Source organism: Podarcis bocagei (genome assembly GCF_964188305.1).
Source record: "Podarcis bocagei genome assembly, chromosome: 12".
NCBI classification, from domain to species: Eukaryota; Metazoa; Chordata; class Lepidosauria; order Squamata; family Lacertidae; genus Podarcis; species Podarcis bocagei.
In genome coordinates this window covers 26,770,374-26,795,233 of record NC_138137.1, presented here as the reverse complement: position 1 = coordinate 26,795,233, position 24,860 = coordinate 26,770,374, and the positions used below count along the sequence as shown (strand labels likewise).

General features: G+C 41.3%; 1 protein-coding gene across 4 annotated transcripts in view; it reads left to right on the top strand.

The window, feature by feature from the left end:
• DNAH11 (dynein axonemal heavy chain 11) overlaps positions 1–24,860 on the top strand; it is a 149,016-nt gene extending 124,156 nt beyond the window's left edge. For all 4 annotated transcript variants that reach the window (XM_081164247.1, XM_081164246.1, XM_081164248.1 and 1 more), the window contains 15 exons: positions 815–955; positions 2,055–2,225; positions 4,747–4,869; positions 6,064–6,257; positions 7,245–7,393; positions 8,692–8,819; positions 10,199–10,426; positions 11,064–11,255; positions 17,145–17,264; positions 20,119–20,361; positions 21,911–22,093; positions 22,170–22,285; positions 22,713–22,825; positions 23,556–23,696; positions 24,436–24,860. In XM_081164247.1, the coding sequence (XP_081020373.1) occupies positions 815–955; positions 2,055–2,225; positions 4,747–4,869; positions 6,064–6,257; positions 7,245–7,393; positions 8,692–8,819; positions 10,199–10,426; positions 11,064–11,255; positions 17,145–17,264; positions 20,119–20,361; positions 21,911–22,093; positions 22,170–22,285; positions 22,713–22,825; positions 23,556–23,696; positions 24,436–24,683 (2,490 nt within the window). In that variant the 3' untranslated portion in view covers positions 24,684–24,860. The remainder of the gene's footprint in view (positions 1–814; positions 956–2,054; positions 2,226–4,746; positions 4,870–6,063; positions 6,258–7,244; positions 7,394–8,691; positions 8,820–10,198; positions 10,427–11,063; positions 11,256–17,144; positions 17,265–20,118; positions 20,362–21,910; positions 22,094–22,169; positions 22,286–22,712; positions 22,826–23,555; positions 23,697–24,435) is intronic.

Below are 24,860 nucleotides of genomic sequence, written 5' to 3'. Positions count from 1 at the left end.
CCTCATGGAGAGAGCATTGTGCAAATCACAAGTGAAGACAGAAGGGGCGAGGCTTACTTCTTTCCAGTCATTCTGGCTCAGAATAGTTTGAAGTTGGTGGGGTGGGGATAGATAGATAGATAGATAGATAGATAGATAGATAGATAGATGATAGAACTCCTTTCTCCATGTTTCAAGGTTCACTCATTTTGATGATGGAGCATTGAGTAAATGCAAAATAATGGAAGGCAATTTGTCCCACTTGGAATGGAGAGGGGCTTACCGTGGTGCTTGGATGAGAGTTGCTTACCTTTTCCCACTTTCCTTTCCTTTTAAAAAATGGGTGGCTAAACTCTAGCCCTTCCCTTGTTGTTGGACTACAACTCACGTCATTCCTAACCACTGACCATGCTGTCTGGGGGTGATGGGAATAGCAATGACATCTGGAGAACTTCCTGACATGTTACTGAAGCCACTGATAGGGCCTACAGCATATGAACACTAATGAAAGGATAAAAACATAAGAAGACTACCTTCTGCCACCATGGAAACCATTTCAGGGATTGAGTTACAACTCGTGAAGCTCCAATTCACCATAAGTGGCTCACCACACGTGTTCATTATTTTGGATATGATTTCTTCAGATGTTTGAAGATTCTTCTAGGATGGAGGCCCGTGTCTTTCCATCTTATATTTGGTGTAGCTAATCCCTCCTCTGTCCTCAGTTTGAAGATGGATTAAAATCTGTTGAAGTAGATGCTAGATTAACAGCACAGCCCTATTCCTATAACAATGATGGTTTTCTTGATTTACTTTCAAACATGTTGTTCTACAGGTAGCAGAAGCCAAAGAAAATGAAGTTAACATTAACGAAGCCAGAGAACATTACAGGCCAGCAGCTGCAAGAGCATCCCTTCTTTATTTCGCCATTCATGATCTGAGCAAAATCAATCCCATCTATCAGTTTTCACTGAAGGTTCGTTCTCATCCTTATTCTGATACTAAAAAATAAACGTAGTGTAGTAAACCTCATGAGATTTGCACTATTTTTCAGAAATGTGGAAGTGGAGCCACTAATACTCATGTGTAGGTACATTCATTTATATTTTACCCCAATTTATGTGACCAAGCACACTTTCTGAGTTTTTGCAGTACATTAAAAGCTTGCAGTAACTGTTTGATCATAAGAGTTGGGGGAAGGAAAAAAGAAAGAGGCATATACACTGTGCAAAAATGGATCTGCCATACCACCTTCTTAAAAACTTGTTGATCTCCAGCTTCAAAGGGAGATATATCAGCATGATGCAGTTTAGAAGAGGTTATCACAATGTCGATCAGTGTGTGTGTGTGTGTGTGTGTGTGTGTGTGTGTGTGTGTGTGTAGGTCTCCTGAGGCTTCCTGAGGGCATTTTACATGACATGTCCCTCTGGATTAGATAGGCAGGGCCCAAGTTTCTTCATTAAGCTGATCAACAGTGGCGGCAAATCCCCACTTGGGCAAGGAGGAAAGGAAAGAACGTTGAAGTGGGCCAGATCCTATTCCTCATCCCGGTCTACAGCAACAGGAAATGTAATGAATAATCTCTGTACACCTGAGGTTTACATTCTTATGGTGGCATCCAATGGCACCTTCTGTCCTGCACAGTGTAAATCTGCTTGTAGAATGTGGCCCCTGGTTTCTCTGCCCCCAAAACTCGTGTGTCCCAAAAATTTACTCCAGAAGGTCCTCCACTCCTCCAGAGCAGATCTGAGGTATTCAAGGTGATATGGAAGGAAGGAGAAAGCCCTCTTGCACAAGCAGATGTAGACTTGTGCTACAGTGGATCCACCCTTACTAGTTTTAAGAGTAAATACCACTTCATTTCAACAACAGCAGACCAATCCAGAGATTACATCAGCTAGTTTGAAGCGATTAGCATCTTCTTTCTTTAAGAGATGATATTACGTTGTTGACCTTGTTTTTAAAGCATTCTGAATTACTGTGCTTTTGAATTATAGTAGCCAAATCCAGGTTTCAAAAATGTTCCTCAAGAAAAGGAAATTCTGATGTGAGAAATTAATTCTGCGTTCCTTTAGGCTTTCAACACTGTCTTTCGTAAAGCAATTGAGCGAGCAGAAGCATCGGATGATATCCAAGGACGCATCTCCAACCTAACAGAAGCTATTACGTATTTCACCTTTCTTTACGTAGGCCAGGGACTTTTTGAAAGGGACAAGCTAATTTTTCTGGGCCAGACAACATTTCAGGTGAGAAAAAGCCAACCTTAATTGCTTGCATCAATTCAGACTAGAGATACACATGTTGGTACAACATAAGAACAGAGGAGAATTAGCATGAAAGACTCAGGGGATATGACACAATCAGGCATGCTCAGTTGTGTAGAGACTTCCAGTCCCTCAAAGTCCCTGCTTTAAATGTAGTTGAAAAGAATTTTGTTACTTCATTCAGTTTAATTATAAGTCAAAGCTAGACGAGGCAAATATTTAAGGCTTAGAAATTATTTGTATGGGAGAGAATGTCTACCAGGATTCCTTTGGGAAGAGAATTTTTGTTCAGCAACAGATATTTAAGGTCATTATTTGTTACACCAACATCATGCCCCTGCGAGGGGAATAGCAAACCTTTTCAGCATTTAAAGGAACAAATAATTTGATGGCGATTTACCAAATAAAGTATTGAGCATGTCTAAGGAGTGTTTTCATAGTTTCCTATAGTCTGCTCTGCCAAAGGATTTTCAAAATATTAAAAACCTACATTTTGTTTTCTTCAGAAAGTAGGTTGTCTTATTCAGGTGTGCACATTTTTTGTATACTATTCCAAAGCAGATTGCATACTTTCACTTTCCAAGCTGTAAAATGATTAGCTGCTATGATTGAGAGGGGATGAGGAACACCAGCAGATCTCTGCGATGGCCATGTTAGGCCCCATCTATACTCCTTGGCAGGAGTGCCAACTTGGCCCTGCGACCATGGGTGCCCGGTGCTGTGGGTGCTATACAGCGGTCATGGCCCTGGCACTGAAATGTGTGGGTGCCTGGCCCCTTCATGGAATTTTTTAGGTGCTCAGGCACCAAGGACCCCAGAGAATTGGCACCTATGACTCCTGGCATTAAAAACAGCAAGCTGACCAGTGAATGAATGCCTGTCTAGACTCCGTAGTATGCCCTTCCCAGTCTCACTATCCACCTCACTAGACCCTTCCCCAGGCTACTCTCACACAAACCCTGCTCTGCACTTGCCTGAAGCGCATTTGCCTCACTGAAATGTGTCCTTGTTGTTATGATAATATAATATAATATAATATAATATAATATAATATAATATAATATAATATAATATAATATAATAATATAATATAATAATAATTGTTGTTGTTTTATTATTTATATCCTGCCCATCTGGCTGGGTTTCCCCAACCACTCTGGGCGGCTTCCAATAGAACACTAAAATACAATAACCTATTAAACATTAAAAAGCTTCCCTAAACAGGGCTGCCTTCAGATGTCTTCTAAAAGTTTGGTAGTTATTTTCCTCTTTGACATCTGGTGGGAGGGTGTTCCACAGGGCGGGTGCCACTACGAAGAAGGCCCTCTGCCTGGTTCCCTGTAACTTGGCTTCTCGCAGTGAGGGAACCGCCAGAAGGCCCTCGGTGCTGGACCTCAGTGTCTGGGCAGAACGATGAAGGTGGAGACGCTTCTTCAGGTATACTGGACCGAGGCCGTTTAGGGCTTTAAAGGTCAGCACCAACACTTTGAATTGTGCTTGGAAACGTACTGGGAGCCAGCGTAGGACTTTCAAGACCAGTGTTATATGGTCTCGGCGGCTGCTCCCAGTCACCAGTCTAGCTGCCGGATTCTGGATTAGTTGACAATACCTCTTTCTTTCCTGAATTGCGTATTGAGAGATGTAACTGGTTGTGTGTGTCAAAACTTCATATTGCGTGTGTGGTAGAAGGAAGCTTGAAGTCATGTCTATAGCCCTGCCCACTTTGGACTGTGGCCCCCACTCGGCCTCTGGCATGCAGCCCCAAGAAGGATGCCCATAATGTAACACAGCTTTTGGGCAGGAAAAAATATGTATATTCGCTGCTGCTCTAGAAGCAGGGAGACCATTTTTGAGCTCAAAGGCTTTGTTCAATCCCAGGGACCACATCCACTCCAGTGGTTGGCAGGGCCCGTGTTCAAGGACACATTCCAGCCAGGCCAAAATGCTCAAGGAAGGTGTGAACCAGGGCCAGTCAGGAGTGTGGCCTAAGGAGATGGGGACATGGGTAAGAAGAATCATGAGGGCCAGATAAGGAGCCCTGAGAGGCTGTATTTTTGCCCCCAGGCCTAAAGTTCCACACATCCATATTGGAAAGGATGATTGCCTAAGAACTGTTCATTTGAGAAATGTGTATGTGTCCAATTTCTTCTTCTTTTTTAGTAGTGCTGATTTCACATTTTGGAGCGTCGTGAAGGGAATATATGGGCCTGACACTCCCTTCTTCTTTTCCTGTAATTTTGTTGGGAGCAGCCCAGAGTAGCTGAGTACAGATGGGTGGACTGGAAAATTACTATTATTATCATTATCATTATCAACATCATAATCATCATCAGACCAAGTGCAAAAAATGTATATCTAACCAGAGCGGTTATGAAGGCAGAAATACTCAATACTTTGTGCTACCTCAGTATAAAATAGAATTATGGCAGTGCAGAACATTATAGAGTAACACCTTTCTTTGTAATGACTCTCACGGTATTTCCCAATTTTGTTCACTTCCTAGATTTTGTTGAGAAGTAAAGAAATAGAACTCACCGAACTGAATTTCCTGCTACGATTTACAATTGAGCACACCTACAAAAGTCCTGTGGACTTTTTAACTACTCAGTCATGGAGTGCCATTAGGGTAAGTTTCACGACCAACCAGCTGCCTATAAGGAACCAAGCAGATGCCTGCATATACCCAGACAGCTTTATGCTTAGTTGTGAGCACCTTTTACACTTTTTAATGTGCTTCTCTACATTGCACAAAATATTCTGTTTTATATAGGAATGGCTTCTGTTTCTCTCCTGCTCCCACATAAAGAAGCAGGCTTGAGGGCCTTGCCATCTGCAACCCACTCCAGCATGCAGGATGTGAGCAAGGAATTACACTCTCCCCCCTCTACACACCCACACCCACACATACCCACACCCACACCCACCCCACACACTTTTCTGCTTCCATCTCAGTACCGAGAAAGACCTGGAAGCAGAGGACTACATGGCTACCTGCCTGTCTGCATTACCACTTTTCTTTAGGGGCTTCTCTACCTTTCTCAGTGTAATTAATTAATTAATTGATTGATATTCGTATGCCACCCTTCCTCAGTAGATCTCAGGGTTATTCATAATATGAAGCACCCCCACATGCTTACTCACTCCCAGATCTCTTCTTCAGAGGCTGTCATGTGTAAGAGCATGAGAACAGCCTGTTGGATCAAGCCAGTGGCCAATCAGATGCTTGATTCTGTTCTCACAGTGGCCAATCAGATGCTTGAGAGAAGCCTGCAAGCAGGACATGAGCACAACAGTCTGCCCATCTGTGATTCCCAGCAACTGGTATGCAGAGACAGATGTCTCTGGCCATGGATGTAGAACATGCCCCTCATGGCTAGTAGCCATTGATAGTTTTGTCCTCCATGAATTTTCAGAAGAGAAGTAAGGGTGTCTACTCAGATGGGAAGGGAGGGCATGTTCAAACAAGGGAGGCCATATATGAGAGAGGAGGAGCTGCTCTGAGTGGGGAAGGAAAAAACCTTTATGGGGCAGGTTTTGGACTACAGTAGCTTGGGACTGCTTGTGGCCACCAAAGAAAACTTTGCTGGCTGTTTGTGTGCCCATAGATGTGCCACACTGGCAGTGCCCACACTAAGATTTAGTGGTCCATGGTGAAATTGCTAAGGTTTGGCGAAATCCTACACACTTTGGTATATTGCAAGAGAGTGTAATATGTGTGGTGGGAGAGGGTAAACAGCATCTCAATAATTGCCACTTATTTCTCTCTTAGTGCGAACAGTTGACGTGTCAATAAATCAGGTTTGCCATTGTTCTGTTTCAGGCCATTGCCTTAATGGATGAATTTCGAGGATTAGATAGAGACATAGAAGGTTCTGCCAAGAGATGGAAAAAATGGGTAGATTCAGAATGCCCAGAAAAGGAAAAGTTCCCTCAGGAATGGAAAAGCAAAACTTCTTTTCAGAAGCTTATCATGCTACGAGCATTACGCCCAGATCGGATGACATATGCTCTGAGGTACTGCATGTTTGACTTTGTGAACTCCTTTTATATTTATCACATTTATTTATATATTCAATTTATTTATGTGTAGAAGTTGCATGATCTGTCAAATAGCACTTACAGAAATAACTAAAAAATAGCATCAAACACATCAGCAGATGGCTGTACAGTGGCCATTTTAAATCTATGTGCGTGTCATGAGGTTATCCATTCTTATACTCCTCCTTCCCAAACACTTTTCCTTTTGTAAGCCTGTGGGTGGGGGCTGTCTTATTTTGTTGTTGCTATTTATTGATTGATTTGTAAGCTGTTCTGGGAGCCTTTTTGGCTGAAGAGCAGGATTTTAAAATTAATTAAATAAGTATCTAGCCACTTGTCTCACAGAACTGTCAATTCTACCACACCATTGCAGTCTCTCTTTCTCATTACGGTGATGTTCAACTCAGTGTGTGTATTTCACTACAAGGCAAGTGATACATATGAAGTGACTGTTACATGGAGAGTCTTCAGTGCACTCTGGATTTAAAATACCAATACGAAACATCACTCATATATGTGAATTAGACCTTAGGATTGTGGCTCCTGGTTAATTTAGAAACAACAGTTCATCGATTGGGATGTTTTCCCTTCAAGCCATACAACAGAACTTAGCTCAGCTTCTTGGGTTTTCTACATGTTGGTGGAATAGAATATATTTGGAAGGATATTTAGGAAAATAGAGAATGTGAGACTTGGGACCTAGAAAAACAGCTGAGACACAACCACCTCTTTCCCATCAACATGTGCAGACTGTATGCTAGACTCTCATGTTCTGAATCAGGCTTCTCCAACCTGGTGCACTCCATATGTTTGGAACTACAAATCTCTTCATCCCCATCCAGGGTGGCCAATGACCAGAATGGTGGGAATTGTTGTCCAAAACATCTGTATGGCACCAGGATAAGGAAGCTTTCTCTATATGTTAACATATGTTCATTATATATACATTATATATTTTTGTAGAAACTTTGTAGAGGAAAAGCTCGGCTCAAAGTATGTGGATGGCACAAGAATAGACTTGGCAAAATCTTATGAAGAAAGCAGTCCAGCCACTCCGATATTTTTCATTCTTTCTCCTGGAGTCGATCCTCTTAAAGATGTGGAGGCACTTGGTAAGCATGTTTTGTTGAGGAGGTTTTTAAAACACGGGCAGGTGAATTGGCAACATTCCACATCTTGCAAAACACAAAATGCGAACAGAATTTGTCATGTTCATGTGGAATGCTATGAACCGTGGTTTAATGCTACATGGACAAACCTCACTGAGCCCTAGCAAAGTCTGTTATTAGGGAGTGTTGGAAAAGAGAATGCATGTTTGATGATGGAAAGGGCCCTCATTTTGACATGCGACATTCAGAGGCATTCAGGTAGGAATTCTGACATGGCTGTGGGTAACAGGAACTCTCTCCAATAGTTGTTAATGTTGCTGATTTGCAAAGTCCGCAGAGCTTTTCTTAATGCATAGTTTATGATTGGTAACAACAGGGGTTTGTGCTTTGAGTTAGACAGAGCGGGAGTCGGTCTTTAATTAATGCATGTTAAGCTAACACAAAAAAAGCCCACAAATAGTCATTATCAAGGAATAAAGCAGATTTAAATTTGGAATTGTTTTCCTCAACAAGAGTTAAGTTTTAAAGATTTCCCCCTCTCTTGCCCTAGCCCTCCATTCACTCTGGAAGGGTGGATAAAAAGTGTGAGGCTATTAACGCTGCAGCGTGAAGAAATTTTTAGATTGAACATTCCTCTGCTTGGCATAATGCAAGCTCTTTTGTGCTGTTTCTTACCTTTTGAGTAGATGAGGGCCAGAGGGCAATTTTCTCCATGCTCATGTAATCTTGTGCCCCCTGTGACTAAATAATGGTCATTATACAAACTATATTCAATTGTGTAAGAAACTGTCGCTTTGTACTTAGGATTACTATTCCCCACTGACTCTGCTGAGAATACCAGGTTAATACAGCTGTGACCTGACTGTGCTCAATTTAAACTCGGGCCTCACAAGGTGAGAGGCTTGCACATTTACCCACTGAACCAATCAGTTAAAAAACTGATGTGATAGCTACCACATGTTGCTCCCTTTTTTTATAAGGGAAATGGCTTGCACCCCCTGTAAGAGTTTATAAAGCTCTGTAACAATACCTAGCATCTATCAAAATGTCAAAAGGTTCGTTATCTTAAAACCAAGGGAGCAGATTTCTGCAGGGTTTTTCCCCTAATACCAGCCATAAGGCTGCTGTTGAGAGCTCGCAATTTTGCTTGTTGAAATTGTGTTGAGTGACGAACTAATGTGTATTGTCCCAGTGATTGGTGAAATTAATGGGGCATTATCTTTCCCCCCACCCCTTTCCCTCCATCCCCTTCCTCCTTTCCACTTTTGCTCGCCTCCCCACCTCCGTTGCTCCACTTGCAGGCAAAAAACTTGACTTCACAATTGATTCTGGGAAATTTCATAATATCTCTTTGGGGCAAGGGCAAGAGGTTGTTGCGGAGGAGGTATTAAAGAAAGCTGCCAGGCATGGGCACTGGGTTATTCTGCAGGTAAGTGTGAAATGGCATGATTGGACGTTCCTTATGTGTTCTGTCGCGGGGCTTACTCTGCACATACTTAACCTGTGAAATGTCTGCCTGTAACAAAAATCATCCACAAGAAACAACCTTCTGAGGAATTCTGAGAGAAGACAACTTCACCTAGCATTATTTCTTTTCACCGATCATGATAGCGGATCAAAGAGTTTGTAGAGTGGTTTGTGGGATTTGTTGCTTAACTTTCTGAAGTTAAGCACACAAATGGCACCGCCTCCTTTATTACTGCTTGGTTCTTTAGGCTCTTCCAAAATGGCTGCCACAGGAATGGGAGATCATCTTTCATCAAAAATATCTGTGAGGTTAGTTTTGCAAGATGGAGAATTTTCCTCTGTCCCTCAGTATCCCTTAGGCAGTGACAAACTTGCAAGAGGAAAGTTAACAAAAAAATAAGGATTGGCGGACATGTCAATTTCATTATTCTTCTTTTATCCAATCTTAATTTCAGTCCTACACATTTCTACATCTGACTTTGCAAAGCAGCATTTTTGTGCAAATTCCCCCTTCTGTACGCATTTTTTATGTGCCACTCTGTCTCATAAACACATTTATGTGAAGCAATTTCCCCCTATGTAATCCATTTTTAATATTATTTTCATTAATGTGTGCATTTATATGCACGCTTTACCATTGTATATGCATTTTTGTACACATTGTTTGGCTCAAGAATTGCATTGCAAAGTTCAGATAACTGCAAAGTTCAAATTATGGTCTCGTTTTGGTTCACATATTGATGTGAAAAATGTGAATTTTGTAAGTTCACCTTTAAATATGAACAGAATTGTATTTGTCCCCTACCCCTACTAAGGGTAGGTAAGCATGTGTGCATAAGATCCACACATGTCCACACAATTTTGGGGAAGATGTCCAAAGAAAAATATCCAGCTATGGAAAAGTTCGGTGCCTCTATGTCCAGGTCATTGCTAGACTTTGGGACCGTGATACTTAGCAGTCAGACATTAGTACTTTTTTCAGCTTCTGATTTGTCGCTTTTGTTAATCGTCCCAGCGTTCCTAAATCCTACTGAACATTATCTGAGCTCTGGAGAGAGTTAGCAGGCTTAAGTGCATGGGTGGTTATAGTTGACATGATTTATATATGCTAGTGCTTAGCAAATCAAGGCCTGATAGCAGCTAGAGATAATGAAGTCCTTCCTAATGTAACATATTAAAATAAAGTCTCTTTTTTTACTCCTCTCTGCTCTTGAAACTTAGAATTAAATCATATTTGGAGTATTAGCTTTTTTGTTCTTGTTATGCAACTGAGATAATTAAAGCTACATTTAAAATAATAAACTTGCTCCTATAATTGAAGTTTTGCATGCTCTCAAACAGAACATACACCTCGTAGTCAAATGGCTAGGGACATTAGAGAAGCTACTGGAGGAACACAGCAGAGAAAGCCACCCCGACTGCCGTGTCTTTATAAGTGCAGAACCAGCTCCAAGTCCTGAAGAACATGTCATACCTCAAGGAATATTAGAGAACAGTATTAAAATTATTAACGAGCCCCCTACTGGTATGCTGGCAAATCTTCATGCTGCTCTCTATAATTTTGACCAGGTGAGGAGAAAATGTTCACTGGTAGTTTTGCTTTATTTCTTCTTCAGAATGAGGCATTCTGGGTGAGGGGGGAGCACTTGCACTGCCTACCACATTGGGTTGTAGAGTTTGACATAATTTATATACTGCTTGGTTGTAAAAGTGTAAGAAACAGTGTTTGAATTTTAAACAAGGTTTCTGTCTGTGGCGTTGCAGGCGCCCTTGTCGGCCATCTTGTCACAAATGCCTTGCTCTGGGAAAGGACCCCGTTTGCCCTTTCTCGTGACACGGCAGGGAGGAAGTGGCAACAGAGAAGTGACCAGTGCTGTTGCCACAAACCAGAAATCAGAAAAAACTAATGAGGGTTGAGAGGAGGAGGAGGAGGAATGGGGACAACAGTTGGGAGGAGGAACAGGCAGCAGTAAGAGGGATGGCGCAAGAATGGAGTGCCCATCTTAGGAGGTGTAATCCTTTTTTGCTGGTCCTGCAAACTTACTTTCAGTTTTACCTTTTGCTAAGATGAAAATATTAATAGATTCTTATTGTTGCTGTTTAGGTGTCATTAATTCTAGTAAGAAAACTACAGTTGTCGTCTCTAAAGCTTGTTAGTGATGTGATAGAAATACTGTTGTTTTTTCATAATCCTTTGTTTTAACAGGATACACTTGAATTGTGTACCCGAGAACAAGAGTTCAAAGGTATCTTCTTTTCCCTCTGCTACTTTCACACCTGTGTTGCTGGGAGACTCAAGTTTGGACCTCAAGGATGGAATCGAAGATACCCTTTTAACGTAGGAGATCTCACCATTTGTGTCAATGTCCTCTACAACTACCTGGAAGCAAACTCTAAGGTAACAACTTGGAGACCAAGTGTCTTCTGGCCAAGATGGTGGTGATATTTTTTGGGTTTTGTTCCTTAGTTTTAGAAGTGAACAAGGGAAGGTGAAATATATTTCTTTAGTGAAATAGTTGAAATGTGTATCTGCTGTTTGGTATACAAATTGGGCAGATCAGAGGTTTTCCACAGAGGATGCTTAAATTTCATAACATAGGTTGAACCAGTTGCACACTTGGTGGGTTTACTAAAGTAAGTAAGTAAGTAAGTGAGTGAGTAAATAAATAAATAAATAAATGTGCCCTTCATTATGTTAACGAAAACAGTGCTTTACATGTGCATATATGCCAAATTCATTAGGCAGGTAATGAAGCATTTTGCACAACTGTAATTACATACAGCAGTCCTGACAGTTCATAACATTGCATTAATAATCACTACAATTAATTCTGATGATGGAAGCAATTTACAGCACGTCACATATATAAATAATGGTGTATTTCCTTCATGTGTCGTTATTATGTATTAAGGAGGCCACCTTGTTGTGACTTTCTCAGGAATTGAGTTCAAGTTTAAAGCTAGATGAATGATTTACTGTTTTGAGATTGGTTGCCAATCGGAAGATGCAAAACCATTCAGGTGTTACCATTCATTAAACCAATTATTCACATGTGTAGCAAAGGTAGGTTAGTACTTTCTAAGTCTAGCAAAGACTTAGTAGGTTGGTACTTGCACTTAGGCACATGCAATTTGGCTAGTAATTAAGCTATCCAGTATTCTCACTCTAGCCTGAGAATTAGTTTTGTGTAACTTGCTTACTTGCAATTGCAGTATGATTCGGAATACTGCAAATTCTAGCTTTTCCAGATTAGATAAATAAAAAAACTGGATATCTACTGTGAATCGGTTATTTTGTGAATGTGATATTCGGTGTCACCATTTCAGTAAGCTTTTTATTCTATAGTGATGCACATGGGATTTGATGCAAAACATTGCAATTTTTCCGACCTTCCCTATGAACGAGGAGGCAAGTGGGAGAATATCCTTAATTGGTTCCTAAGCTGTTGTGGTCATGAAGGTTCTCTCTCACTCTGACCAAGGCAGCCAGGCCTGGTCAGGGGTCTCACTCATCCAAACTGTTCTACCTTTAGTCTCAAATCCCCTGAGCCAGCAGCCATATTTGGGCCTGGCCTGCCCTTTGAAGAAAAGCTAAACAAAATTATCCACCCAAAGCCCTTCCACAAGTCCAGCATGGGGAGAACACAAAGCATAATGGATAATTTTTACAGTCCTCATTTACCTTTTCCCCTTCCCCTTACATATTGTTACTTAGGAAGAGATATATTCAGTAACTGATAATGAGATGGGGCATTGATGTTCCTGTTTAGGGAAGCTTTTAATGTTTGATGCATTACTGTATTTTAATATTTTGTTGGAAGCCGCCCAGAGTAGCTGGGGAAGCCCAGCCAGATGGGCGGGGTATAAGCAACAAATTATTATTATTATTATTATTATTATTATTATTATTATTATTATTATTATACCTCTGTTTAGTCATGTAGCTGCTGCTTACTAGAAGGCAGAGGACAAGGAAGTTGATGCAGTGCACGTTCACCAAGAGGCATGTCGGATTGTCTCCATCAGCGCCTTTGCACTGTGCTGACCTCCCTGCTGCTTCACCCCCCTTCTCTGTTTGCTAGTAAGTAGCAGCAAGGCAACTGACTGGAGGTCAAGTGAGCAGCAGCATCTCCCCATGCTGTCTACTGCTTCGTATCTCTGGGTTCCCTCTAGGGTAGCCACATGTAAACAGGGCTCCTGCTCCTTTAATAACTATAGAAGAGGGAGTTTCAGCAGGTGTACCATGCACTTCCCTCTTCTCCATAACTATGAAAGGTACAGAAGGCCTGCTCCCCCCCCCTTTTTTTTTTTTTTTTGCATCTGGCTCCCTTAGTTCCCTCCTATATTTGGAAAACTTCAGTTTGTTTGTCTGTGGTCATATTTTGCTTCCAAACCATTGGAATGAGCCTACCAACATCACAGTTAATGACTGCAAAACTGGTTTTACAAGCACAGTCCTGTATATGCAGAAATTCACTGGGACTTATTCCCAGGTAAGTTGCTATAGGATTACTGCCATAGTTTGCAATGTTGTTTAAGCAATGTATACTAGACTAGGTTTCATTTCACATTACGATTGAACTTTGTCTGTTCCAAACCACTGCCCCTTAGTACTTTTCTCCTTTACTGCATTGTACTTCTCATGTGCCACTTGACTGCCTTTTACTTTTCCTGTAATATAATATATGCATTTTAGACATTTACTGTATTGCAGAGTAGGGTTACAAAACATGCTACTGGAGCCTACTAAATATCGGGCAGCCTACTTCTAATCCATAACTTTGTGCAGCCCTAATGTGGCTGGTACAAATCTTCTCTATTAAACTTGTTTCTCTAATTACATGATCAATTTCACTTTGCGCATTTCCTTCTGTGTAGTTTTGCCCCTCGGGGCATTTGCTGCTTACTTTTACAAAGGCCATGAGACCTTTGGGACGGCTGACTGCACTTTCTTCAGTCTTTTATTATTGATTTCTGAAAAGCTGGAGAACTTTGCTCTGTACTAAAGCAATCGACCTAATCCAGTAGTCTTCTGCTGGTCCAGAATAAACTCCAGCACCAGAGTCTTTCCAACTAAAGCAAGCAACTGCATGAGTAGGGATTATTTGGGGTGGGGTAGATTGTCTGGATTAGGTGGTAATGGTATAGTAGGATTTAGTGTGCAAGATCTAGTATAAAATGGCATAAAGTGTTATGGAAAAACTTGAAGGACAAAAGAAGAAATAGGATGAGTGGCCAACTGTTCATGACCTTCAAGTCTCCAGCCATTTAAAATGATAGAGAGCATCAGCAATACGTTTTAATGTTTAAAATAAAATTGAAGTGGCTACTATTAGCCCCTGCGAATTACTTTGCTAACCTGAGTTCATTTCAATGTGCGACATAGCAGCAATGAATAATTGTTTGTTCTTGAATAATGTGTCCTTGATAAATAGAGGCAAGCTTATTTTGATAATGTAGGCTAAATGTATCAGCCCTCCAATACCACATGAATATATTGTTTTAAACAAAACACACAAATTCCTGATGTATAGCTTGAGATAAAGGTTTTGAAGTAATTTGTTAAAGAGACTTCTATAGAAACTGATTTTTGTTTGTTCACTGAGGAACTTTTAAAATCCAGAATTCATACAGTTTTGAAATTATCTCAACACAGAATATGAATTTAATTACAGTGGTGCCTCGCAAGACGAAATTAATTCGTTCCGCAAGTTTTTTCTTCTTGCGAGTTTTTCGTCTTGCGAAGCACGGTTTCCCATAGGAATGCATTGAAAATCAATCAATGCGTTCCTATGGAGACCGTCCGGGGACAGAGGGGAAGCACCGCTCTGTCCCCTCTTTTGATGCAAGGGGCGGAGGGGAGAAGATCTCTCCCTGGACCCCTTTTGAACCAAGGGGCGGCAACGGGGAGAAGCGATCTTCTCCCCTCCGCCCCTTGCTTCAAAAGAGGGGACAGAGGGGAAGGCGCGCGCCTTCCCCTCTGTCCCCGGAGATTGCGGGGCTGGCAACGGGGAGAAGCGATCTTCTCCCCGCCACCCCTTGCTTCAAAAGAGGTCCGGGGACAGCGGGGAAGATGCGCTGCGCTTCCCCGCTATCCCCGGAGCTTGCGGGGCAAGCTTCGTTTTGCGAAGCAAGCCCATAGGGAAATTCGTCTTGCGAAGCAACTCGAAAACGAAAAAACCTTTCGTCTTGCGAGTTTTTCGTCTCGCGAGGCGTTCGTCTTGCAGGGCACCACTGTATTTTAGAAATGTAACTTTTTAGGCATTGAGCAGTGATGTTTTGACATTTTTGTCACTGTTTGGGGCCTTTTTCATCCTTCCCCTGCAAGATTTCTAATAACATATTGAAATATAGTATTGTCTTTCTGGTCTCTGGATTGCAGAGATCTGTATGATTTGCAAAGCCCTTTCCCTCCAAAACAGAAAACTCATATGCCTCTGAGAGTAGTCATACCGCCCACAATTTGTCAGGGCCTGCATAGCTTATAAATAATACCACTGAGAACATAGGCAAAACAAAAATGAATCAGTTTTACTGAATCACAAATATTAAATAGCTGGAAAGCATCCATGTTAACTTCTGAAATTTATTTTACAAAGCATAATAAGAAAAACAAATTCTCATGTTAGTCTTGAAATTTAATAATAAAAAAAAATCCTTCCAGTAGTACCTTAGAGACCAATTAAGTTTGTTTTTGGTATGAGCTTTTGTGTGCATGTCACATCTCACATAGTGGCTATGTCCACACATCATGCCAAACCAACCTTCTCCAATTGTGTGCCTTCCAGTAGTTTTGGGTTTCTGCTTCCATCAATCCAGGCAAAATGACTAATAGTGAGGGATTATCCGTTGTGTTGAGCAAGTTGAGGTGTGCATGGACATGGTTTAGCAAGAAGGACATGTAGCAAACATCTAGCTTCTCCACTGCCATGCCTCCTCCCTCAAGGAGAACTTGAGAATCTCCAGCCACCCAACCTAGGCTCCTTTAAATTGGACTTGTCTTGTTGTCCATACCAGGAATCTTGGTTGATCACTAACTGCTCGATTTCAAAACAAGCTGGTGGAAGGTGGCTTGTTGAACTAAACCAGTTGGGAATAAACTGCAATCCCTGGTGCTGACAATGCAACAAACCAGCTGCCTTGAAGGGAAACCATTAAAACTCTCCCAAAATCTGCCTCCTGGCTGTGAGGGAGGAAGGAAAGCACAAGCTCAAGACTCAGTTCTCTCTTGTTTGTGCACATATTGCTATACCATGGTTTAGCATACAGTGGTGCCTCGCAAGACGAAATTAATCCGTTCCGCGAGTCTCTTCGTCTTGCGGTTTTTTCGTCTTGCGGCTTAGCGGCTATTAACGGCTTAGCGGCTATTAACGGCTTAGCGGCTATTAACGGCTTAGCGGCTTTAAGAAAAAGGAAACAAACTCGCAAGAACTCGCAAGGCGTTTCGTCTTGCGAAGCAAGCCCATAGGGAAATTTGTCTTGCGGAACGACTCAAAAAACGGAAAACTCTTTCGTCTTGCGCGTTTTTCGTCTTGCGAGGCATTCGTCTTGCGAGGTACCACTGTACTACTCAAGCATGGTCACTGTTCTCAAAGGAATCCGCTGCTGCCACACAGCTTTCTTCTGAAACAGGAAAACAACGAAGTCTTGTAGCACCTTAAAGACTTGACAGAATTTATTGTTGTATAAGCTTCTGCGGATTAGAGTCCACTTTCTCAGCTGAATTGTGTTATACATGGGAAGAGTGGAGAGCAAAATTCTAAGCAATGGCTGCAAAATGGGGGGGAAAGTACAGCCAGTGACAATTCTGTGCACTTTTATGATGAGCAAGTTATAATTCCCTGCAGCAGTAGTTGATGCGACACAATCATTGTAGCTTTGCTGTCTTAATTAGCACTGGAAAAGGAAGCAATTTTCTTAACTGAAAGCAGAGGATAGAATCAGGTGCCTTGAAAAGTTTTAATTTTTATTGAGTTTCACAGCCACTGGACTCCACTCTTTACCACTTTTGTTTTTGTTCTACCTGTGTTTATTTCATATATACACACACACCAACCAATGGCAGCAGAATGTGTCAGTGGTCCCATTATGATTATGTGCTTGTAAACACACACACACACACACACACACACACACACACACACACACCACTCTTGGGATAATATGATGCACTTCGTGCTGATGAAATCCATGTTTTATTATGCCAGAGCTATGCCAAGTGACTTAGCTGTGTCCTCCTTAGAAAGCTAACTGGTTCTTTAATTACACATTCCATTGTATTCCATAGGTTCCCTGGGAAGATTTGCGTTATCTGTTTGGTGAAATTATGTACGGTGGACACATCACTGATGACTGGGACCGCAGACTCTGCCGCACGTATTTAGAAGAATTTATGAACCCTTCTCTGGTAATGTATAGATTGGGGACGAGGAAAAGTTTGTAGACTAAATGTTAGGAAGAACTTCCTTACAGCGTGACCAGTTCAACAGTGGAACAGACTGCCTCAGGAGTTGGTGGGCACTTTTGTTAGAGATTTTTGTAAGCAGAGACACCTTCCAGGGATTCTGTAGCAGTAGATTTCCCGCACTGGCAGCTTGACAGACCATTTGAGGTCCCTTCCAATGAAGATTCTCTTCCACTTGCATTAGCGACATTGGCAAGCAATACATTCTGGTCTTAAAAGGCACATCACAATCTTAAGTGTGTTTAGAAGTAAATACAGATGGTTTTGATGGAATTTATTTCTAGATAAGTGTCCTTAGGGTTGCGGCACAAAAGTGTAATCTAGGCCAGAATCATTTCTACATAACGCAATCAGTTTCACTGGGGTTTAAGAATGCCCAGATGGAATAGCAACCTAGCTGTTCTGTCTTTTCCAAAAGTTAACCATTTATCTAGAGGCAGTAGGGGATGGCAAGTAGAGCATCAAAAGATCATTTCTGCTATGCAACATAGATAGCCCTAAGGACATTCCATTTCCCCCCATTGATTCCGCAGTTGGAAGTGTGTGCAGTGGTTTGAAGTGAAGTGAGTTTGCTTGCATCTATTCACTCTGTAATGACTAGGTTTTCATGTGTCACAAAGCCACATTCAGTTTAGCACAATTGGAAGTCAATTGGAAGACCCAGGAGTGAGTTACCATGGAGATGGGAAGGATAAACACTACTGTACTTCTGACCTCCATGGAAGCTGATTTCTCTAAATGACAGTTAAGGTCAAGGGGACATGTGGGAAGCTTATTCCGCTGGTACCTCCTCTGCATCTAGCCCATGGATAAGAATTACTATTTCTAGACCAGGCAGTCCATTAACCTTCAAAAGCCTGAACTTTCATTCAAATATGTGTCAAATACAGGTACAGAACCTGAAAGAAATGGTGTGAATTAGGTACTCTTAGTTAACTAACCCTAGGTGCAGGTCTACTTACATATTCAGAAACAAGATAATTCATTTCGGTTCAATTGAACAATGGTCTCCTGCAAAGCATACCAAAAGAAACAAAAATTCCTTCATTGACAGACAAGGTAAACGTAAGCAATGGCCAATGGATATACCACATTTGTCTTAGTTTTATGCCTAACTGGGATCTGGCATGTTTATTTGAATTTATATTTGCATATATTTATTTGCATTTGTTAACAGGTTAAAGTTGCATTTAATCATTAAGGTAGTCAATAGATCATGCATTTTGTGAAGCACTTAAATGGGACTAGGCATATATTTAACCAAATAAAACACTGCTGATTGATGGCTAGATAGAAAGGCAGGATTGCAGCCCTAAATATTTTAACCCAAAGCCGTTGGGTGGTGGAAGTGATTGAACTGCCTTATCCTAAGCTGTCCATGTCCAAAGTGAGGATGGGGGCCTTCTCAGGATCCATAGGATTGCACCCTTCAGTAATAAAATAGCCCTAATTATAGCAGATATAAAATGTTTACACAAAGTGTGAACTGACGATAAGGAAAACATTATTCTTTCAAAATATTCAAAAAATGCAGGTTCAAAACTGAAGGAATTCCTACTGTAAGTTTTTTTTTAAAAACACACACACACACACACACACCCCAGAAAACAACCCAGAAAGGTTGGGTTGACTTTTTTGTTTTTCCCTTTATATGCCCGCACCCTACAGTTGTGCTGCAGATTGGTAATTACCACACTCCTGTTAGGGATAAGACTGCAGAAGCGCTACATGCACAAGGCCATGCAGGCAGGTGCATTTTGATTACAGTGGGAAAATACTGGGGTTTCTCATCAGCAAGCACATAACGTGAGGATGTCTTTGACAGCCAGGTTTCCTGAAAGCATCTACCGTACATGGCTGTGTAAAAAATGCACATATAACACATCAAATATACACATTTTTTCACAGCCATAACAGGTGGAGTTGCCATTCATTTATGGCAGAATAGGGTTTGTAGACTTCTAGGTTTTGCTTAGAACGTTTGTTTTCAACAGCTTGAGCCCAATCTCTCCCTCAGCAAACCTGGGATCCTCTGTGCCAACAGAATTGGAGCCTGGTCAGGGGACCATCTGGGAGGGACCATTTCAAGAGGGGTGCAGGCTGCAGCTTGCCCACCGGACATTCCCGTGGCTGTGGCATGCCTGCCTTCATGCACGCACTTCTTTCAAGCCAATCTATTCAGCTCCTCCTAGTTCCTGGTTGTCACCCCCCACATAAACATTCCATGGATATCGAGTCATCATTGGGCCATTTAAGTTGGTCTTCCCCCCCCCCCTTAGGTTTTTTTCCTGGGCCAATCTAAAAATTACCCCAAGTTTTCTGATTCCTTCCTCCTGTGCATAGGTGGTAGTTTTGCATAAGCACTGAAAAACTTGGATCAGAAGTTCCTGTGGCATGGAGAAGGGGGTGGGGAAATTAGGGGTGGAATTCAGAATCATGCTAGTAATGTCATTCCATCAGAACAAGCATCTCTCTTCCCCTCTTCTCTGCCACCGCCCCTGCTGTTCTGGGGATTTTCACAATCCCTCAGAGCCAATTGTGGGGGGCACACGGGGAGGACAGGGGAAAGCTCGATTGTGTGAGCAGGATTCATTGCAGTAACTCCCACTAGCACAACTATTGAGTTGAATCCAGCCCTGTGTTTCATCTGTTTCTTAGTCTGCTGCTGTCATCAAAGGTGTGTCCCATGAATTGACACTGCTTAAAGACATCTTGAGTTTTTAAAGACCAGATTGTCTGAAATATGCAAAATGAATACTCAACGTCGTTTATTTCCCCTCCCTCCCATCAACTACAGCTTGAAGGCGACTTTGCATTGGCTCCAGGTTTCCTTGCTCCTCCCAATTTGGATTACTCAGGATACCACAAGTATATAGATGAAATGCTTCCACTTGAAAACCCTGTACTGTATGGTCTTCACCCGAATGCCGAGATAGATTTCTTGACAGTTCTGTCAGAAAACCTTTTCAAAACACTCTTGGAAATGCAACCCAGAAATCTACTTGCTGGAGAGGCATCAGGACAGTCAGTAGAAGAAAAGGTGAGATTACGGTACTCTGCAAAATCTTAGTTCCATAGGCTTATTTCGACCTCAATACACGGCTTACTATGTAGGAGGAAGCTTGAATGAATCTTACCTTTGGGCAAAAACCTTTTGCCATTATGGTCATAAAGAACGTACAACAATCTCTGTGAATCCCTCCTTCCCCAGGTTCCAGCCAGACTTAATAAAAAACCAAAACAGGTTTCAACACAGGAAAATTCAGCACTGACAGTACATTGACCATTAGTTTTTAGATCACATTTTTTTCAGTTGGAGTGCTTCTCCTGTGAGAAGTGCTAGTCCTTTGTTGGTGGTGTGGCCTTGCCCCCTCAAGTGAAGGAAATGCAAGCAAACAATCCATGTGTTCTTAGTCCCAGTTCACAAAGACCCCAGGATGATTACCACCCTTGTACAGTAATTTTTCACCTTCTGTTATGCTGTCAATTACTTGTGTGAAAAGGGTGCTGCCCATCAACACCCAGTTGTGTGGAATGGGAGGGGAGGATAATGTGTATAAGCCTTCTGAGGCCCTGGTTATGATTCTACAATAGTGCAGAATAATGCATAGCTAAACAGAAAGCTACTAGGAAACACAGCTTTTAGTAAGGTAAAATACCTACTTAGCATAATTGCAATGATGGAGGAGCTTGTACATTTGCAGACTCCATTTTGGCTAGTAGGGTGGTCCGCTTCTTTAGTGTGGCATCTATCAATACCACACTGCAGAATTAGAGGGCATGAGTGATGAGTGAATTAAAAATTAAATTGAAGACAATTTAATTTGAAATTGGGACACTCTAATCCAAGTTTCTCTTTCTTAGCTTGTTCTCCCCCTTCTAAATGCTGAACTGGCACTTTTAGCAGTGCCACATAATGTTCGTTCTGTACTTGCAATGAATCAATCTCTCAGCCTCTACTCTTTGAAAGTCCCTCATAATATCAGGCCACCTTTGCTGTGCTGTTTTTGGAGCCTGCTAAAAACTTACTAGTTTAGGCAAGCCTACCCAGACACGTTAATGCATATATTTGTTTTAAAGCAGATAAGATTTATTTATGTTGGTTTATGCAAACCATTTTAAATGTTTTTGTTATATATAAATTTTGCAAATAAATAGCCTTTAACTTCTGCCTCCACCCATCTAGCATCAACAACCTGTTTTACAGAGTTGGTTATACAGTGGTGCCTCGCAAGACGATAAGAATCCGTTCTGTGATTCTCTTCGTCTAGCGGTTTTTTCGTCTTGCGAAGCAAGCCCATAGGAGATTCGTTTTGCGAAGCACCTCCAAAACGGAAAACTCTTTTGTCTAGCGAGTTTTCCGTCTTGCGAGGCATTCGTCTTGCGGGGCACCACTGTATCTGGTGTTGTGCAAGAAGTCTGCCATTGTAGCAAAGATTCAGAGGTAGCTGTGTCAGGGCATTAGCAGCAGCAAAATACTAAACAAACACACAAAGTGGCTTGCAGGGCACGTACTGGAGGGACTTTCAAGGGAACGTGCATGTGGCCAAGCAACTTCTAGTGATTTTGCTTTGTATTTTTGTTTCAAGGTGAAGAATGTCCTGGATGAAATTCTGGAGAAGTTGCCAGAGGAGTTTAACATGTCTGAAATCATGCAAAAATCTACCATACGGAGCCCTTACATTCTTGTTTGTTTTCAAGAATGTGAGAGGATGAACATTCTCATTCAAGAGATACGGAAGTCACTTAAACAACTAGACCTCGGTCTCAAAGTAAGAGAAATAGATTTATTATGAAAATGTATTTAAAAGAACTTGGGATTTAATTTTTCTCCCTCCAAATGTCTAGGGCGAGCTGACGTTTTCTGTTACCATGGAAGCTGTGCAGTCATCACTGTTTTATGACCTGGTGCCAGATGCATGGACCAAACTGGCTTATCCATCCACTTACAGCCTTGCCCAATGGTATGTTCAATCAGTCATTCACTTTACCTGTCTTCCACATAACAAGGATTCCAATTCTGTTAAACACTGAGCATGTTTGACCAATAACTGCATAGCAGTGTCATTTTGATGTTAATCATGAATGTTTCAGGATTTAAGAGGGGGGAGGAGGCCTCTTTTTCCAGGATACATCTAAAGGCAGGGAAAGTGGGTACCTCCAATTATTATTGAAAGGCTGCATTCTTACATCTCAGGTAAAGATACAAAAGGAGGGCACAGTTGCCCCATTCATTAGTTTCATGTCTGCCAAGAAAGCACAATCACTTAAAGAGAAGTAATAATAATCCACCAACAAAAGGCTATAGATTATAGGCTAGCAAATCACAATTTTATTTTTTAAATTATCACTTCTCATGACACGTTGATCCCTTTGCTGCTTTTCCTTCAGGTTTAACGACCTTCTCATGCGATGCCGAGAACTTGATATCTGGACACAAGATCTAGTACTTCCTGCAGTGGTGTGGCTTTCTGGCTTTTTTAACCCTCAGTCTTTTTTGACTGGTATGTACTATTGACTTATAAAGGTCAAGTAAATTAGATCGCACAGTAGGGCTACAATTTTTATACAATGGCTTACTGAGGGTTACCTTTGTGGAATTTCCAATGTAACTAGCTCTTAAGAAATATGAATATGAAGTGCTACTGTATCACAGATGGAACAAATGAGAGCACTTCATTATAAAACTTTCTCAGGGCTAAAATGCTGTAAGTCAAGGCACTGACAATTGAGTGACATACTGAATCAGTAATGCTTTAAGTAATACTTGAGATAGCACGATCTAGAAGTATCAAAAGCTGTAATGCAGCTGAATATAATAAGCAGGCATGGGGCCTTATCAGTACTTGGATGAGAGCCAGGATGGAAGCATAATTTAAGATATTATCTTAAAAATGCACTAAAATTATATTAAATTAGGTTCTATTAATTACGATACTATTTCCACAATCGAGAAAAGTTTAGCAGTTCACTTCTGTACAAAGCATGTAACTAGACTGCAAAATGACTGTGCATCTAGGATCATTTTATTTCAGGAATACATTGCTTCTGCAAAAATCTGACACAAAAAAACAATAGGCCCAAATTTTTAAAGAAAATGTAGATTTATTCTTGCAGCAGAGTTAGGTTAATTATATGTTCTTTGCTATGTTTAAGATTACCCCACACCACCCACAGTCATAGTTTTTAGCCATAAAATGATACATCCACCTAACCCTTTTTTCCCCTTGAAAGCCATTATGCAAAGCATGGCACGGAAGAACAACTGGTCTCTGGATAAGATGTGTCTGACTACGGATGTTACCAAAAAAAGTAGAGAGGACTATGGTCATCCACCAAGGGAAGGGGCATATATATTTGGCCTTTTTATGGAAGGTAAGTTTACTAGAGTCTGTAAACATTATTGACTCAAAAATGAAATGTAGATTTAGGCACCCACTCATGAAATGTGTCAGACACAGAAAATGAAAGTATACAAGAAGTACCAATGTTGCAATCCAGAAGCTGTTGGAGGTCCAAACACTTGTCTTTTTCCTTCAAGGGTGCTGTGCAGCCCAAATGGTACAAAAGAGTGAGAAATCAAGTTTATATTCTTTTCTGCTGTGTTCTAATTTTGAAAGCTTACATGCAATGAGGTGCTAGCAATCTTCTCTGAAAAAGCCACACTCAATAGCTTGACCCACTGTCTCAACAGAATACCAGATGTCTTATACCAGAGGTAGCCACTATTGTGCCCTCTGGCAATTAATGACCCAGAATGGTCATGAAGGATAGAAACTGTAGTCCACTAACATCTGGAGGCACCACACTGGCTACCCTTACAGAACAAAATTACATACTACTGTTTTATTGTTAAATTCACTACTATTATGCAGCATTTTATATTAGCTGAGATACCTTCCACGCAATTCTATAGGTCCTTACTTGAAGATATAAAAACTCCCAATATTCTCTACAGTATTCCAAAAATCTGCGAGTCAGCACATGGCCCGGCATTATGCTATAGCTGTGTTTACTATACTAGTGATATAACTCCCAGAGATACATTCAATGGTATTCTCTTAAACTACTCTTTTTAAAATTTAAGTAAAAAACTGTGTTTCTCTGGTTACAGGAGCTAGATGGGACATTCAAGCTGGAGTCATAGCTGAAGCCCGACTAAAGGAATTGACTCCAGCGATGCCAGTCATCTTTGTAAGAGCCATCCCAGCAGACAGGCAAGAAACGAAAAACATTTATAAATGCCCAGTTTACAAGACGAAAATTAGAGGGCCTACATATGTCTGGACTTTTAACCTCAAAAGCAAAGAAAAGCCAGCAAAGTGGGTGCTTGCTGGAGTAGCCTTGCTTCTGGCAGTTTAGCAGGTACGAAATTCTAGCCCAGCCTTTGCTATGGTATATTATGTATTACTGCTTGGCGTTATCACATGCAGCCCTAGGGATAGTGACACACTGCTTGATATCAAAGCTCTCTAATATGCAGAACATAAAAATGCACCTACAACTAGACATCTCAAAAGCAGATGAGTAATTTAACAG